Genomic DNA, 14,538 nt, shown 5'->3' on the forward strand with positions numbered 1-14,538 from the left:
GTCCGCCCGGCACCTTCCCCAGCCCCCCATTCACTGGCACTGCACAGTGTCCGCCCGGCACCTTCCCCAGCTCCCCAGCCCCTGGCACTGCACAGCATTCGCCCGGCACCTTCCCCAGCGCCCCAGCCCCTGGCACTGCGCAGCGTCCGCCCGGCACCTTCCTCAGCCCCCCGTTCACTGGCACTGCACCGCGTCAGCCCGGCACCTTCACCAACCCCCCAGCCCCTGGCACTGCACAGCGTCCGCCCGGCACCTTCCCCAGCCCCCCGTCCCCTGGCAGTGCGCTGCGTCCGCCCAGGGGCACCGTCCCCAGCCTCCTGCTGCAGAGCCGAGCCGGGACACACGTCCTGACACCGTACACCTCACCCCCTGGAGCTGTGGGTGCTCAGCACTCCCCCAAAGCAGGCCACTGACAGGGCCACGGAGGTGCCACCAGGGCCCCGGCCTGGCCCCGTGCTGTGAGCAGGGCAGGGCAGGGCACCACTCCGGGCACGGCCACGCACTTACAGCAGCCGGAGCGCCCGGAGCCCTTCGAAGGCGAGCAGGGGGATGCACTGCAGGGCGTTGTAGCTGAGGATCCTGGGGAGGCAGAGGAGGAAACAACACGTGGTCACGTCCCCTGAGCACCGACACGCACCCGGCGAGGCTCCCGCGCCAGGCCCCCCTAACGGGCCGTTTCACTAGCACCCCGGGCAGAGACCCGGCACCCCGTGCACACTGCCTCTCGGGCGCTCTCCAGCAGGGCCGCTAGTTACGGTTCTTCTTAGTACAGGAACCGGCCGCCGGCCTGCACAGCCCAGAGGCCTCAGCAGCAAGCCCGGCTTATTGTCTCCCGGCCTTCACCCGCCCACCGCGCAGCTGGGTCAGGAGCCGCGGCCCCGGGCCGGGACTTACAGGGTGGTGAGCTGGCTCATGTTGGTGAAGGAGGAGTTGCTCAAGGAGCTGATCTTGTTGTTGCTCAGGTCACTGGAAAACACAAGTGCAGCAGGGGGGTCAGTTGGAGCTGGGCTCCCGGCCTCCCCCCAGCCCGTGGGGTGGCGCTGGCTGGTTTCACTGGGTGGCACTGGCTGGCAGGCCGAGGGAACAGTGGTTTTGCAGGAGATGCCGCCCCCTGTGGCCAGTCTAGGACACCCCTGGGTGCCTTACAGGTGGTGTGGTGATTCCTCTGCCACTGCGGGCTCCCCTCATCCTCTGGGTCCCGGACACTGCGCGCCGGCAGCTCCAGGAGGAAGCTTTTCCTGTCGCAGTTTAACCACGTGTCACTCGGTTAACGAGTGCTGCCAATGCTCACGTCGCTGGCAAGTCTCCTGGCCGCTGGTGGTTCTTGTAAGCCCCAGCTGCCGAGTCAGGCGCTGAGCTGAGCGTTCCCCTTGCAACGCTAGTCTCCAGCCCTCTGGGTTGCACAGCAAAGCTTGAAACGTGGCCTGCCCGTGCCGGCGCCGGGAGGCAAAGGAAAGGCTCCACATGTACTTGCTGGTTGCCCTCCGGGTGCTAAGCCACTGTCGTGACTTTTTGTGGCCTGGTGTGATTTTTGCAGGGGTGGGGTGGGGGGGTGACGCAGGTTCCACTCGCCCTAGGGAGGCGAGCGGGGCTGCAACGCTGGGCAAGTCGTTCGCTGCTTCGTCGCAGACTTTCCACAAGAACAAATGGAAACAAACAGGCCGTCAACACGTTTGGGCTCAACATGAGGCGAAGGTTTCTAAGCACCAGAGGGGTGAGGGTCTGGACCAGCCCCCCAAGGGGAGCCGCGGGGGCCAGACACCAAACCGGCTTCACGCCTGAGCCTGAGACGTGTGTGGAGGGGACGGTGTGATGGGGCTGCCCACAACGGCCAGTCGGCGATGGCTAGTAGCAAATACCCCCGTGGCCGGTGATGGGCCACTAGCCGGGGACGGCTCTGAGCTACTGCAGGGAATTGTCCGGCTGCTGGTGGGATTCTGCCCAGCAAACCACTGAGTTAGCACAGGGGCAGCCAGTGGGCTGGATTTTCCGTGGGCTCCAGCCACTGGGCATTGCCTCAGAGCTCCTCCGTCTGGCGGCTTCGCAGCCCCAGGGCAGCGTGTTTTAGCTCTCAGCTCCGATGAGAGAAGCTCGTCGCGGGGCCTGCGGGGCGGGGGGGTCTGCGACAGGGAACAAGCGCTCCCGGGGCTCACTGCTGGTTTCTCCAGGGAGAAGGGAGTGGGCTTTCCTCGACAGGGGCTGGGAGCACCCTCTGTCAGGAAGGGTCCCCAAAACGTCAGCCACGTGGGCTGAAACTTTCCTCGCCGGGCGGCTGCCTCGGGCTGAATTTTCGGGGAATGTTTCAGCCAAAGCAGTTCAGCCGTTTCTGAGACCGAGGCTGGAGAACAAGGCTCGGTCTGCCCAGGGGTAGATGGGGGAAGGAGGCTGCGGAGCCGGGCCCCAGAGGACTGGGGCTGTTGGCTGGCAGGAGCCTGGGACTGGCAGGGCTAAAAACTGGATTAAAAGAATAATATGAAAGTTGCAGAGTCGCTAGGAAAGGCCAGAACAGAGCCCGGCAACCCTCCTCCACCCCATGTACAGGCACATTTTCCCTCCAGCATTAGCACGGCCCCGATCCCTGCAGCACCGGAGCACGTCCTCTGGCTGCCCTCTGCCCACAGTCCCCTCTGGGCCCGTCACCCCGTTCCTGTTCCTGGCCACAGCGCGGGGGCTCGCGCCGGCCCCCGGGGCCCCCCCTTGGTCTGGGATTACACCATTGCTCGGTGTCCGTGGTTAACGCAGTCGAGTGCTGCCCTGGAGCACCGGAGTCTGTCCCTGCCTCTGCCACAGAGTTCCTGCGAGACGCTGGGCCAGTCGCGGTGTGTGCCTGGTGTCTGGGTGCTGGACCTGAGCCGCCGGGGGCGGCTCTGCAGAGGTGCCGGGCTGTGCCCTGAACAGGGAAGTGCAGCGGGATGTGGGACTGGGACAGGGACAGGCTGGAGGGGACGGGGCAGAGGGGGGGAATTTGGGGGTGAGTGGGCAGAAGGAGCTGGGCCTGCCAGAGCCTGGAAGGGGCCCCGCGGTCCCGGCCCCGTGGGAAAGCAGCTGAGAAACCTTCCGCACACGCAGCCAGGAGCCCCGAGGGCTGATCCCAGCTTTGTCACAGCTGCCAGGCTGCGCGGCCCACTGGCCAGCTCGCCGCCCCGACCCCCCCACTGCCCGGCCTTCGCGGCTCGAGTCTCAGCCAGCCCAGCCCCCGGGATCCCAGCCGCCGGGGCCGGGCCAGGATACTTACACCAGCTGCAGGGATCGGAAGGAGGAGAGCTCCCCAGGGACCAGCGTGAGCTGATTGCCGTCCAGGTAGCTACGGGAGAGAACAAAGGCCCGTCACCCATCGGGGCTGGGCCCAGGAGGCCGCTGCACAGGCAGTGAGAGGGCAGGGCTCACGTGGGGGTGCAGGACCAACCGCCCCAGTTCGGCCCCGGGGTCCGTCCGTGCAGAGACCCCCCGACACCGCGCGGAGCGGAGCACTGCCAGAGCCATGCAGGGGATCGGGGGCCCGCTCTGACCGCGGGGGCGCACTCGTGTGTGTGTGAGTCTGTCTGAGACTCCAGGTGGGCTGGCTGGAAGTGTGTGTGAGCTAGTCATGGTTCCCAGCCAATGGGAGCTGCGGAGCTGGTGCTTCAGGAGGGGGCGGCACGTAGGAGCCAGAGGGGGACATGCCTCTGCTTCCAGGAGCTGCCAGAGGTAAGCGCCACCCAGAGCCCGCACCCCCCCGCCCTGGCATCCCAACCCCCTGCCCCAGCCCTGGTCCCCCTCCTGCCCTCCGAACCCCTCAGCGCCAGCCCAGCCCCCTCCTGCACCCCAAATCCCTCATCCCTGACCCCACCCCAGAGCCCGCACCCCCCCGCCCTCGCATCCCAACCCCCTGCCCCAGCCCTGGTCCCCCTCCTGCCCTCCGAACCCCTCAGCGCCAGCCCAGCCCCCTCCTGCACCCCAAATCCCTCATCCCTGACCCCACCCCAGAGCCCCCACCCCCCCGCCCTCGCATCCCAACCCCCTGCCCCAGCCCTGGTCCCCCTCCTGCCCTCCAAACCCCTCAGCGTCAGCCCAGCCCCCTCCTGCACCCCAAATCCCTCATCCCTGACCCCACCCCAGAGCCCGCACCCCCCGCCCTCGCATCCCAACCCCCTGCCCCAGCCCTGGTCCCCCTCCTGCCCTCCAAACCCCTCAGCGTCAGCCCAGCCCCCTCCTGCACCCCAAATCCCTCATCCCTGACCCCACCCCAGAGCCCGCACCCCCCCGCCCTCGCATCCCAACCCCCTGCCACACCCTGAACCCCTCATTTCTGGCCCCACCCTGGAACCTGCACCCCCAGCCGGAGCCCTCACCCCCCCACAGCCCAGCCCCCTGCCTCAGCCCGGAGCCCCCTCCCATCCTCTGAACCCCTCGGCTCCACCCCCAGCCCGGATCCCCCTCCCGCATCCCAACCCCCTGCGCCAGCCCTGGGAAAACGAGGAAGTGAGTGAGGGTGGGGAGAGCGAGCGACAGAGGGAGGGGGGATGGAGTGAGAGGGGCGGGGCCTCGGAGGGGGCGGGGTCTCAGAGGAGGGGCGGGGCAGGGTGTTCAGTTTAGCGCGGCAGCCTGAGGTCGGGCGCTCGCCCCGCGGTGCAGACAGGTGCCGGGGCCTGGTGCCGGTTCAGCAGCCCCCGCTGGGAGCAGGGCCCGTGGGTGCAGCACCGGGCGAGCTCAGGGCCCCAGTGCGGCGGGTGCTGCACGAACGCCCGGCGACAGCCGGCCCAGCCGGCGCATGGGGGGCCCCCCTGCTAACCAGGGTTTGCTCTGCTTCTGTTTAATGATGGGGTGGGGGGGGGTCACAGGAGGGTGAACAATTAACCCCCCCGACTGTAATGTGCAGCCCCCGTTAGCTGCGTTTCCTGCCCCCCCCGTCTCCCGGCGGGCGGGTCACTCACCTGGTCGCCCCGCGGCATTCTGGGGCCCAGTGACGTGGTGCTCGCCTGACCCCCCCCCTTGGGGCAGTCTGGCCTAGGCGTTCCCGCAGCAGCCTCAGCCCAGCGCCCTCGCGGGCCGTGCCCAGGCGAGCCCCGGGGCACCAGGGGGCACGTTCACAGGGCTGGGCTCCCACGGGCCGCGGCGGAGCGGGAATCCCCTCTGGCTCAGGGCTAGCCCCCCTCACGACGGGCCAGAGCTGGGGCGGGAATTCACACCTCCAGCCCCGCGGCCAGCTCCGCTCGCGGGCCGCGGGGTGAACGCCATCAAAGCCAGTGGGGTCCCTCTGGATTTACACCAGGGTAACAGAGCAGCGTTTGCACCAGCGTGCGATGCACGCAGCTCTGGGCCCGGTGCCGGGCGGATCAGCTGGCCTGAGTGTGCAGGGGGTGACCCTGGACTCCGGGGGGGTTGGGGGGGGCAGCAGGAGGGCTCGGCTCCCTCCCGCCTCGCAGCCCCTGCTGGGAAATCTGACCCGCTCTCCCTGTGTCCAGGAGGCCCGGCCCCGCAGGCTCCCGGCCCCGCAGGCTCCATGGCCCGGGGCAGGCGGTCAGAGCCCTGGGATACTCACAGCTCAGTGACGTTCTTTGGGATCCCCTTGGGCAGGGACTTGAGGTGTTTGTTGCTGCAGCGAACGACCGTGTCCAGGCAGGTGCACTCCGGAGGGCACTGTGGGCGTGGGACGCACCCCGTCTCCTCCTGGCCTGCAAGGGGGGCACAGCTAGTAACGGGCCCACCCAGATCCGGCCTCTTGCCCTGTCCTGGGGGCAGAGATTCCCACACTCCAAGGCCAGAAGGGCCCTGTGCCGCGCCCGCAGCCCCTAGCGCAGACTCTAGACAAACATCCGCCCAGGCTGGAGAATCCACCTGCCCCCGGGTCACCTGTTCCCACAGTCACTCCCCCCCGGCGCAGATCCAGGCCTGCTTCCTGCCTGAGCACGTCTGGCTCCAGCTTCCAGCCCCGGGCCGGGTTCCACCTTCCTCGGCTGGACTGGCCGGCAGCGGCCACCTCCCAGGACCCGTCCCCCGGCGTAATCAAGTCACCCCTTCACCGAGCAGAGGGGGCTCCGGGGGCCGGCACTACGGGGCAGGTTTCCTCAGTCTCGTGTGGCCTTAATCGAAACCAAACCAAGGCTAAAAATGAAAATGGCCCAGCCCAGCCCCCGCTCAGCCAGGCTCTGTGTCGGAGCCCAGCCTGGAGGTGGGCAGAGCCAGGACTGAGGCTGGTGCGGGAGCGCGGCAGCACCGCCGGTGCCGGGTGGCAGGGGGCACAACGTGACCAGCCGGGAAGCACCCGCTGGGGACGCTGCTGCGGGGTCACCCTCGTCGGCCGCCCCTGCTCAGCCCCATGGCGCCTGTGAGTTACCTTCCTCACACCTGAAGTCGGGGAAGGCCACGTCCTGGAGCGGGATCTGCCGCAGGAAGTCGGGGTTCTGGCAGCGCGGGTTCCCCGTCACGATCTTCCTCCTCCGCAGCCAGTCGCCCAGCCAGGCCAGCCGGCAGTTACAGTCGAAGGGATTGGCCAGCAGGTTCCTGCGCCGCAGAGGGGGAGCGCGGGGCTAACGTGGTGGCAGCAGGGCCGGGCACCCGGAGTCCCCATGGCTGCCAGCTCCTGAGCCAGCGGGGCCTGAGCCAAGCCTCAGGCGTGTGCATCAGTGACGTGCTGAGTGTGAGCTAATCTCTCATGGGAGGGTGACAGGGCCAGAAGGAGTCAATTACCTCCCAGGCTGACCTGCCCCAGGGCCGAACTTTAGAGACTGGTTAGGAAGATCTGTAAATGACCAGAGCTTTGAAATGCAGCCGGCATTGTTAGAGGTAGAAGGGGAGGTGTTTGCTCAGGGCTTGGGATGTCAGCAAACAAGTCTTGTCTATTGCTAGAGCTTTGATTCAAAGATCAAAACAGGAATATTAACATTTAGGAATCAGAGTAGCAGCCGTGTTAGTCTGTATCCGCAAAAAGAACAGGAGTACTTGTGGCACCTTAAAGACTAACAAATTTATTTTAGCATGAGCTTTCGTGAGCTGCAGCTCACTTCTTCGGATGCATAGAATGGAAAGAAGTGAGCTGCAGCTCACGAAAGCTCATGCTAAAATAAATTTGTTAGTCTTTAAGGTGCCACAAGTACTCCTGTTCTTTTAACATTTAGGAAGACACTTGAGTGAAATAGTATTATTGTCTGTGTGTCTCTTTGAAGGTTGCGGTAACCTGTATCTGAACTGTTTAATGGATAAATTACCCTGTGCTAATTGCCAGGATGTTTGGGAGAAGGAGTTAAACCTATTGTTTTCTCAGGCCAAGAGGCTGCTGGAAATGTATAAAAACCCTGGGACACGATCCAGCTTCATCGCAGATCTGCTTTGGGTTTCAAGAGGGGGAAACCTTAAGCCACAAGGATTGAGATCCCCAGTCACTGACTGGAGCCACCCTGAATATGGACATTGGACTATAACCTCTGGACTATTTCTAAAAGGACTTTTGGCAACTACAAGCTCATCTCTGCTGTGTGTGAACCTCAAGAATTGAATTCAAGTCTGTCTGTATATTGATCTTTTAACCAGCACGCTTCTTTTTAAATAAATTTTAGCTTAGTTAATAAGAATTGGCTGTAGCGTGTATTTTGGGTAAGATCTAAGTTATAATTGGGCCTGGGTGTGTGGCTGATCCTTTGGGGTTGGAAGAACCTTTTCTTTTATATGATGAGATAAGATTTTCAGGAATCATCATCAGATCTGACAGGTGTGTCTGGACGGAGGCCTGAGGCTGGGCACTTTTAAGGGAACTGCGTTGTTTGGACTCTGAGGAACCAGGGAGGTGCTACAGACGCTGTTCTGCGCTGGCTGGTAAATCTCAGTATTGGAAGATCCACCAGCGTTTGGGGTTTGTCTGCCCCAGTCTGTTTGCAGTTCACCCTGATTGACTGACCTCAGCTGGCTCCCACATGGTTACAGCATCACCCACCCCAGAGCCCAGCGCCAGGGGGCCGGGAGGGGGAGGGCCGGGTCCCCAGGCCGGGCTGGGACCGCGGGGACGCCCCGACTCACAGCGTGGAGAGCGACTGCAGCGTGTCGAAGGCGCCGGGCGCGATGGTGCTGATCTGGTTGTCGTAGAGCGAGAGCAGGCGCATGCTGCGCAGCCCCGTGAAGCTGTCGTTGTGGATGCAGCTGATGCGGTTGTTTCGCAGCATCCTGGGAGGGAGGGAGCAGCGGGAGGGTTAACGGCTCCGCGAGCAGCGCCTGTCGCCACAGCCGCACCCGCCCTCTGCCCACCTCGCACCCAGGGACCCTCAGTGCAGTGACTCGGCCCCGCCCCGCCAGGGACACTGCCACACGCATGGGGTGCTGGGCGCACGAACCCCCCGGGAGCACCCCAGGGACTCAGGCCAGCTGGGGCCTGCCCCAGACGAGCAGCAAACCGACGCCCCACGTCAGCGCAGCAACGCTGCCTGCAGCAGGGGCAGCACCTGAGGGTGGCACCACCGGGGGCGGCTCCAGGCCCCAGCACACCAAGCGCGTGCCTGGGGCAGCAAGCCACGGGGGGGCTCTGCCGGTCGCCACGAGGGCGCAGGCAGGCTGCCTTCGGCGACATGCCTGCGGGGGGTCCACTGGTCCCGCAGCTTCGGAGGACCTCCCGCAGGCGCTGCCAAATCCACGGGACTGGGGAGCTCCCGCAGGCAAGCCGCCGAATCCGCGGGACCGGGGACCTCCCGCAGGCGCTGCCGAATCCGCGGGACCGGGGACCTCCCGCAGGCGTGCCGCCGAATCCGCGGGACTGGGGACCTCCCGCAGGCGCCGCCGAATCCGCGGGACCGGGGACCTCCCGCAGGCGAGCCACCGAACCCGCGGGACCGGGGACCTCCCGCAGGCGCTGCCGAATCCACGGGACCGGGGACCTCCCGCAGGCGTGCCGCCGAATCCGCGGGACTGGGGACCTCCCGCAGGCGCCGCCGAATCCGCGGGACCGGGGACCTCCCGCAGGCGTGCCACCGAACCCGCGGGACCGGGGACCTCCCGCAGGCGCTGCCGAATCCACGGGACCGGGGACCTCCCGCAGGCGCTGCCGAATCCGCGGGACCGGGGACCTCCCGCAGGCGTGCCGCCGAATCCGCGGGACCGGGGACCTCCCGCAGGCGCTGCCGAATCCACGGGACCGGGGACCTCCCGCAGGCGTGCCGCCGAATCCGCGGGACCGGGGACCTCCCGCAGGCGTGCTGCCGAATCCGCGGGACCGGGGACCTCCCGCAGGCGCTGCCGAATCCGCGGGACCAGGGACCTCCCGCAGGCGTGCCGCCGAATCCGCGGGACCAGGGACCTCCCGCAGGCGCTGCCGAATCCGCGGGACCGGGGACCTCCCGCAGGCAAGCTGCCGAATCCGCGGGACCGGGGACCTCCCGCAGGCGTGTCGCCGAATCCGCGGGACCGGGGACCTCCCGCAGGCAAGCTGTCGAATCCGCGGGACCGGGGACCTCCCGCAGGCTTGTCGCCGAATCCGCGGGACCGGGGACCTCCCGCAGGCAAGCCGCCGAATCCGCGGGACCGGGGACCTCCCGCAGGCAAGCCGCCGAATCCGTGGGACCGGGGAGCTCCCGCAGGGTGTGGCACGAGGCACCCGGAGGGAGACGCGGGCGCGGGGGGGCGGCACGAGGCGCCCGGAGGGAGACGCGGGCGCGGGGGGGCGGCGCGAGGCGCCCGGAGGGAGACGCGGGCGCGGGGGGGCGGCGCGAGGCACCCGGAGGGAGACGCGGGCGCGCGGGGGGGGCGGCACGAGGCGCCCGGAGGGAGACCGGGCGCGGGGGGGCGGCGCGAGGCACCCGGAGGGAGACGCGGGCGCGGGGGGGGCGGCTCGAGGCGCCCGGAGGGAGACGCGGGCGCGGGGGGCGGCGCGAGGCTCTTGGAGGGAGACGCGGGCGCGGGGGGGCGGCACGAGGCTCTCGGAGGGAGACGCGGGTGCGGGGGGCGGCGCGAGGCTCCCGGAGGGAGACGCGGGCGGGGGGGCGGCGCGAGGCTCTTGGAGGGAGACGCGGGCGCGGGGGGCGGCACGAGGCTCACGGAGGGAGACGAGGGCGCGGGGGGGAGGGACGAGGCGCCCGGAGGGAGACGCGGTCGCGGGGGGGGGCGGCTCGAGGCGCCCGGAGGGAGACGCGGGCGCGGGGGGGGTGGCGCGAGGCTCTTGGAGGGAGACGCGGGCGCGGGGGGGGCGGCGCGAGGCGCCCGGAGGGAGACGCGGGAACCGGGGGGCGGGACGAGGCGCCCGGAGGGAGACGAGGGCGCGGGGGGGGGGGCGGCTCGAGGCGCCCGGAGGGAGACGCGGGCGCGGGGGGGGGGCGGCACGAGGCGCCCGGAGGGAGGCGCGGGGGGGCGGCACGAGGCGCCCGGAGGGAGACGGGCGCGGGGGGGCGGCACGAGGCGCCCGGAGGGAGGCGCGGGGGGGGCGGCACGAGGCTCTCGGAGGGAGACGCGGGTGCGGGGGGCGGCGCGAGGCTCCCGGAGGGAGACGCGGGCGGCGGGGGGGCGGCGCGAGGCGCCCGGAGGGAGACGCGGGCGCGGGGGGGCGGCGCGAGGCGCCCGGAGGGAGACGCGGGCGGGGGGGGCGGCGCGAGGCTCTCGGAGGGAGACGCGGGCGGGGGGGGGGCGGCGCGAGGCGCCCGGAGGGAGACGTGGGCGCGGGGGGGCGGCGCGAGGCGCCCGGAGGGAGACGCGGGCGCGGGGGGCGGCGCGAGGCGCCCGGAGGGAGACGCGGGCGCGGGGGGGGCGGCGCGAGGCTCTCGGAGGGAGACCGGGCGCGGGGGGCGGCGCGAGGCGCCCGGAGGGAGACGCGGGCGCGGGGGGGCGGCGCGAGGCGCCCAGAGGGAGACGCGGGCGCGGGGGGGGCGGCGCGAGGCTCTCGGAGGGAGACGCGGGCGCGGGGGGGGCGGCGCGAGGCTCTCGGAGGGAGACGCGGGCGGGGGGGGGGGCGGCGCGAGGCTCCCGGAGGGAGACGCGGGCGCGGGGGGGGGGGCGGCGCGAGGCGCCCGGAGGGAGACGCGGGCGCGGGGGGCGGCGCGAGGCGCCCGGAGGGAGACGCGGGCGCGGGGGGCGGCGCGAGGCGCCCGGAGGGAGACGCGGGCGCGGGGGGGGGCCCCAAGGCGCCCGGTGGGAGACCCGGGCGCGGGGGGGGGCGGCACGAGGCGCCCGGAGGGAGACGCGGGCGTGGGGGGGCGGCGCGAGGCGCCCGGAGGGAGACGCGGGCGCGGGGGGTGGCGCGAGGCGCCCGGAGGGAGACGCGGGCGCGGGGGGTTGGCACGAGGCGCCCGGAGGGAGACGCGGGCGCGGGGGGCGGCACGAGGCATCGGGTTTAGCCTCCCCCAGGCCCCGGTGAAACCCGCCCGCAGCCCCCGCCAGCCCCCGCCGCGAGATCTGGGCACGGCTCCACTCACAGGGTGCGCAGCCCCGCCAGGCCCCGGAACATGCCGCTGCGCACCGACTCCAGCTGGTTGGCCGTCAGGTGCAGCTCGCTGACGGACGCTGCCCCCTCGAAGGCCCCGTCCTCGATCTCCGTCACCTTGTTGTTGCTCAGGTTGCTGGGGAGAGAGGGGAGCGGCAGGCTGGGCCTATGTAGGGGATGGGGGATGCAGCCCCCCAGAGAGCCCCCCCTGTGCACTGTGGGCCATCAATCCGGTCGGGCCGGCTTGGGGCGTCAGTCCAGCCCCGGCTGCTGCGGAGAAGGTGCACGGCACCCCCCTGTGGGCACTAGTAGAATAACCGGTCCGGGGGGGAGGGTCCTCCTGGCCCCTGTCCGAGAGAGGCTGGCTTGTGCCCTGGAATGGCAGGTTTACTGTCACTCTGGCTGGCCTCACTAGCCACAGAAATGCCCACTCCTGCTTGGCTCGTGACATCTTGTGTCAGTGAGTTCCACAGGTTAACGCTGCATCGTCAGGCCCTGCGTGCGGTGTCTCACACGCCGGCACCGCGGCCACGAGGCCTCGCTGGCGTCATACTCACATTTTTTTCAGGTGTGGGAGTTTTTTGAAGAGCCCCGTGGCCTCCAGCACCGAGATCTCGTTGTTGTTCAGGCGTCTGGGGGTGGGGGAGGCGGGGAGAGAAGGACAAAGGCGGAACGGATGAGCCCCAGGCAGTGCTCACCCCCCCCGGGAGGAATGAAGGAAGCCCCCAGCCCCCCGTCACTGAACCGGGCGGGGGCGTTACGCGGGGGTCTGCGGGCTCGGCAAGGCGAGTGCGCGTGCGACACAGACCCGGGGCAGGACGCCCAGCGCGGGGGGGCGGGGGGGTCTTACAGCTCTGCCGTGGCCTGCGGGATGCGCTCCGGGAGCTGGGTGAGCTTCAGGCTGGAGCATTCCACCACGTTGGCCTCGCAGCGGCACTTGGGGGGGCAGCCCACGTCGCTGCTGCAGTCGCTGTTCAGCTGCTGATCCTCCGCGCCTGCCACGAGAGACACGCCGGGGAGGGCAGGACGCCAGCCACCGCTCTGCTGGGGGGGGGGGCTGGGCTGCCACAGTCCCGCCCCAGTGCAGCGAGGCCAGCAGGGGGCAGCGCAGCGCGCCGCGCATGGAGCTGCACCTCCTGCTCCCCCGGGTTTAGGGGCAGATGCCATTTCCCTGCAACCATCGGGGGTTCAGGGCCACCCCTGCCCCAGCCCGAGATCCCCCAATCGCAGCCCCCAGCTGCTCTCTGCTAGAAGCCCAGCCAGGGCCCGGCGGCCGGGCGTGGGGAGGGGCCGCGGCTGCTTTTCGTCTCTCATTCAACCTCCATCCCAGCCCCCGCGCCGGCGCCGGCGTCGTGCCCTCGCTGGGTGCCTGGCCGGCCCGAGGCCGCGAGCCGCAGCCGGCTCCTGGGTGTGTGCAGGGTTCCTGCTCTGTGCCTGCGGGGGGCGCTGGCTGCGTGGAGCCAGACACTGCGCTCGGGGGCTGTGTGGGGCCAGGCTGGGTTAGGGCCATTCGCTGCCTCTGGAGCCAGAGCCCCGGGTGCCAGCAGCGGGCGGCACTATCTGTGCCAGGCCGGAGAGCCGGGCCGTGGGAGTCCTGCGTGGCCCCATACCCAGCTACCCAGGGACGTCACACGGCAAAGCACAGCCCGTCCGAGAGAGGCCCCCGGACACTCCCTGTGCAGATCCCCAGCTCCCGCCCGCAGAGCTCTGCCCGGTGCTTACCGGGGATAACGTACTGCTCCTTGGCTGCGGAGAGAAAGGCACAAGCACGTTAGCGGGGGCAGGGGGGCGGCTGGGCACAGCCAGTGGGGCCTGGCGAGATCTCTGGGGCACTGGCACCAGGGCTCGAGCCCTGGCTCTGCCACTGACACACCGGCTGAGCTTGGGCGGGTCCCTCCAGCTCCGTGCCTCGGTTTCCCCTCCTCCCTTGCTGTCTATGTGGCTTGGGAGCTGGGCAGGGCAGGGCGGGACGCGGTGGCTCTGCAGGGCCCAGCACCCCACGGCTCGGTTAAGGCCTCTGGATAGTGCTGCCCTCGCAGCAGCCCGAGGGGGAGCCCCAGCCCGCATCGGGCGGGGGGGGCAGCGACAGCGGCTGCGCGGACGGACGCTCTGGGTCCCAGGGAAGGGGCCGGGGCTGGAGGAGCAGGAGCCCGGTTCCAGCTTCCCTGTGGCTGCGTGGAGACTCTGCGCCCCGGCTCGTCTCCTGCCTGCTCGGCACACGGGGGCACCAGCCTCTCGCTCCCTTCACTGCTGGGCCCGTCCCCCAGCCCCGGGGTCCCGCGGCCGCAGGGGGGCAGGGAGGGGACGGACGCACCTGAGCAGCGGAACTTCTTGCTCTTGATCTGGCCGATGCGCTTGTTGGCCAGGCGGCGCGGGCTGGCGCACCGGGCCCCGCTGGTCTCAATGGGGTTGGCGCGCAGGAAATCCGCCAGCCAGCGCAGGTTGCAGTCGCAGATGAAGGGGTTCTGGGCCAGGTGCCTGGGGGGATGCGGAGGGGAGGGGGGGGATGCTGGCCCCAGCGCTGAGCGATACTGGCCAGGCCTGAGCTGGGGGTGCCGGCCCCATGGGCAGGGCCCCGGGCCCAGGCAGGGAGCGCCACACCCAGCAGGGCTCCAGGGTAAATTCCAGCAACCCCCGGCCTGGCCCCCCTCCGCTCCCTGGGGCCTGGCCCCCCTCCGCTCCCTGGGGCCTGCCCCCCAGCCCCAGCCAGCTCCATGCTGCCCCACTGAGCCCTGCTGGGGGGCTGCAGCACGTGGGGCTGGGACCCCCCCCCTCCCCGTTGCTCTGACTTACCCGGTTCCAGGGTTGCTTCCCCTCTCGGCCCCGGGGGAGCCCAGGATCCGGAGGGCGTGAAGGCCCCTTTGCCCCCCCCCCAGCCCCGGAGCCTGCCCCAGGCGCCTGCCCCGGGGGCCATGCAGGGCGGGGCAGGAACCCCCCAGCTCCGGCACTCACAGCGTCTGGATGGCCCGAAGGGGGGCGAAGGTGCCCTTGGCCAGGCCCTGCAGCTTGTTGTCGTACAGCGAGAGCAGAGAGAGGCTCTGCAGGTCCCCGAAGGCGTCGGCGCGGATGCAGTTGATCTTGTTGGCGTTGATGAGCCTGGGGGGGCAGGAGACGTCAGACGGAGACGCAGGCCGGCCCTGCTGCGGGCCCCGCCGACACTGGGGGTT

General features: G+C 69.8%; 1 protein-coding gene across 1 annotated transcript in view; it reads right to left on the bottom strand.

The window, feature by feature from the left end:
- The window catches only part of LOC123357017 (slit homolog 1 protein-like), a 138,896-nt gene that overhangs the window by 20,693 nt on the left and 103,665 nt on the right, over positions 1 to 14,538 (bottom strand). The window contains exons 13-24 of the mRNA XM_045000277.1: positions 14,324 to 14,467; positions 13,686 to 13,849; positions 13,094 to 13,117; positions 12,222 to 12,366; positions 11,929 to 12,003; positions 11,364 to 11,507; positions 7,993 to 8,136; positions 6,317 to 6,483; positions 5,522 to 5,654; positions 3,236 to 3,304; positions 895 to 966; positions 508 to 579 (exon numbers count right to left, since the gene is read on the bottom strand). Of these exons, the coding sequence (XP_044856212.1) occupies positions 508 to 579; positions 895 to 966; positions 3,236 to 3,304; positions 5,522 to 5,654; positions 6,317 to 6,483; positions 7,993 to 8,136; positions 11,364 to 11,507; positions 11,929 to 12,003; positions 12,222 to 12,366; positions 13,094 to 13,117; positions 13,686 to 13,849; positions 14,324 to 14,467 (1,353 nt within the window). The remainder of the gene's footprint in view (positions 1 to 507; positions 580 to 894; positions 967 to 3,235; positions 3,305 to 5,521; positions 5,655 to 6,316; positions 6,484 to 7,992; positions 8,137 to 11,363; positions 11,508 to 11,928; positions 12,004 to 12,221; positions 12,367 to 13,093; positions 13,118 to 13,685; positions 13,850 to 14,323; positions 14,468 to 14,538) is intronic.

The sequence above is a fragment of the Mauremys mutica genome, unplaced genomic scaffold, assembly GCF_020497125.1.
Source record: "Mauremys mutica isolate MM-2020 ecotype Southern unplaced genomic scaffold, ASM2049712v1 000206F_np12_subseq_1:328963_obj, whole genome shotgun sequence".
In the NCBI taxonomy this organism is placed as follows: domain Eukaryota; kingdom Metazoa; phylum Chordata; order Testudines; family Geoemydidae; genus Mauremys; species Mauremys mutica.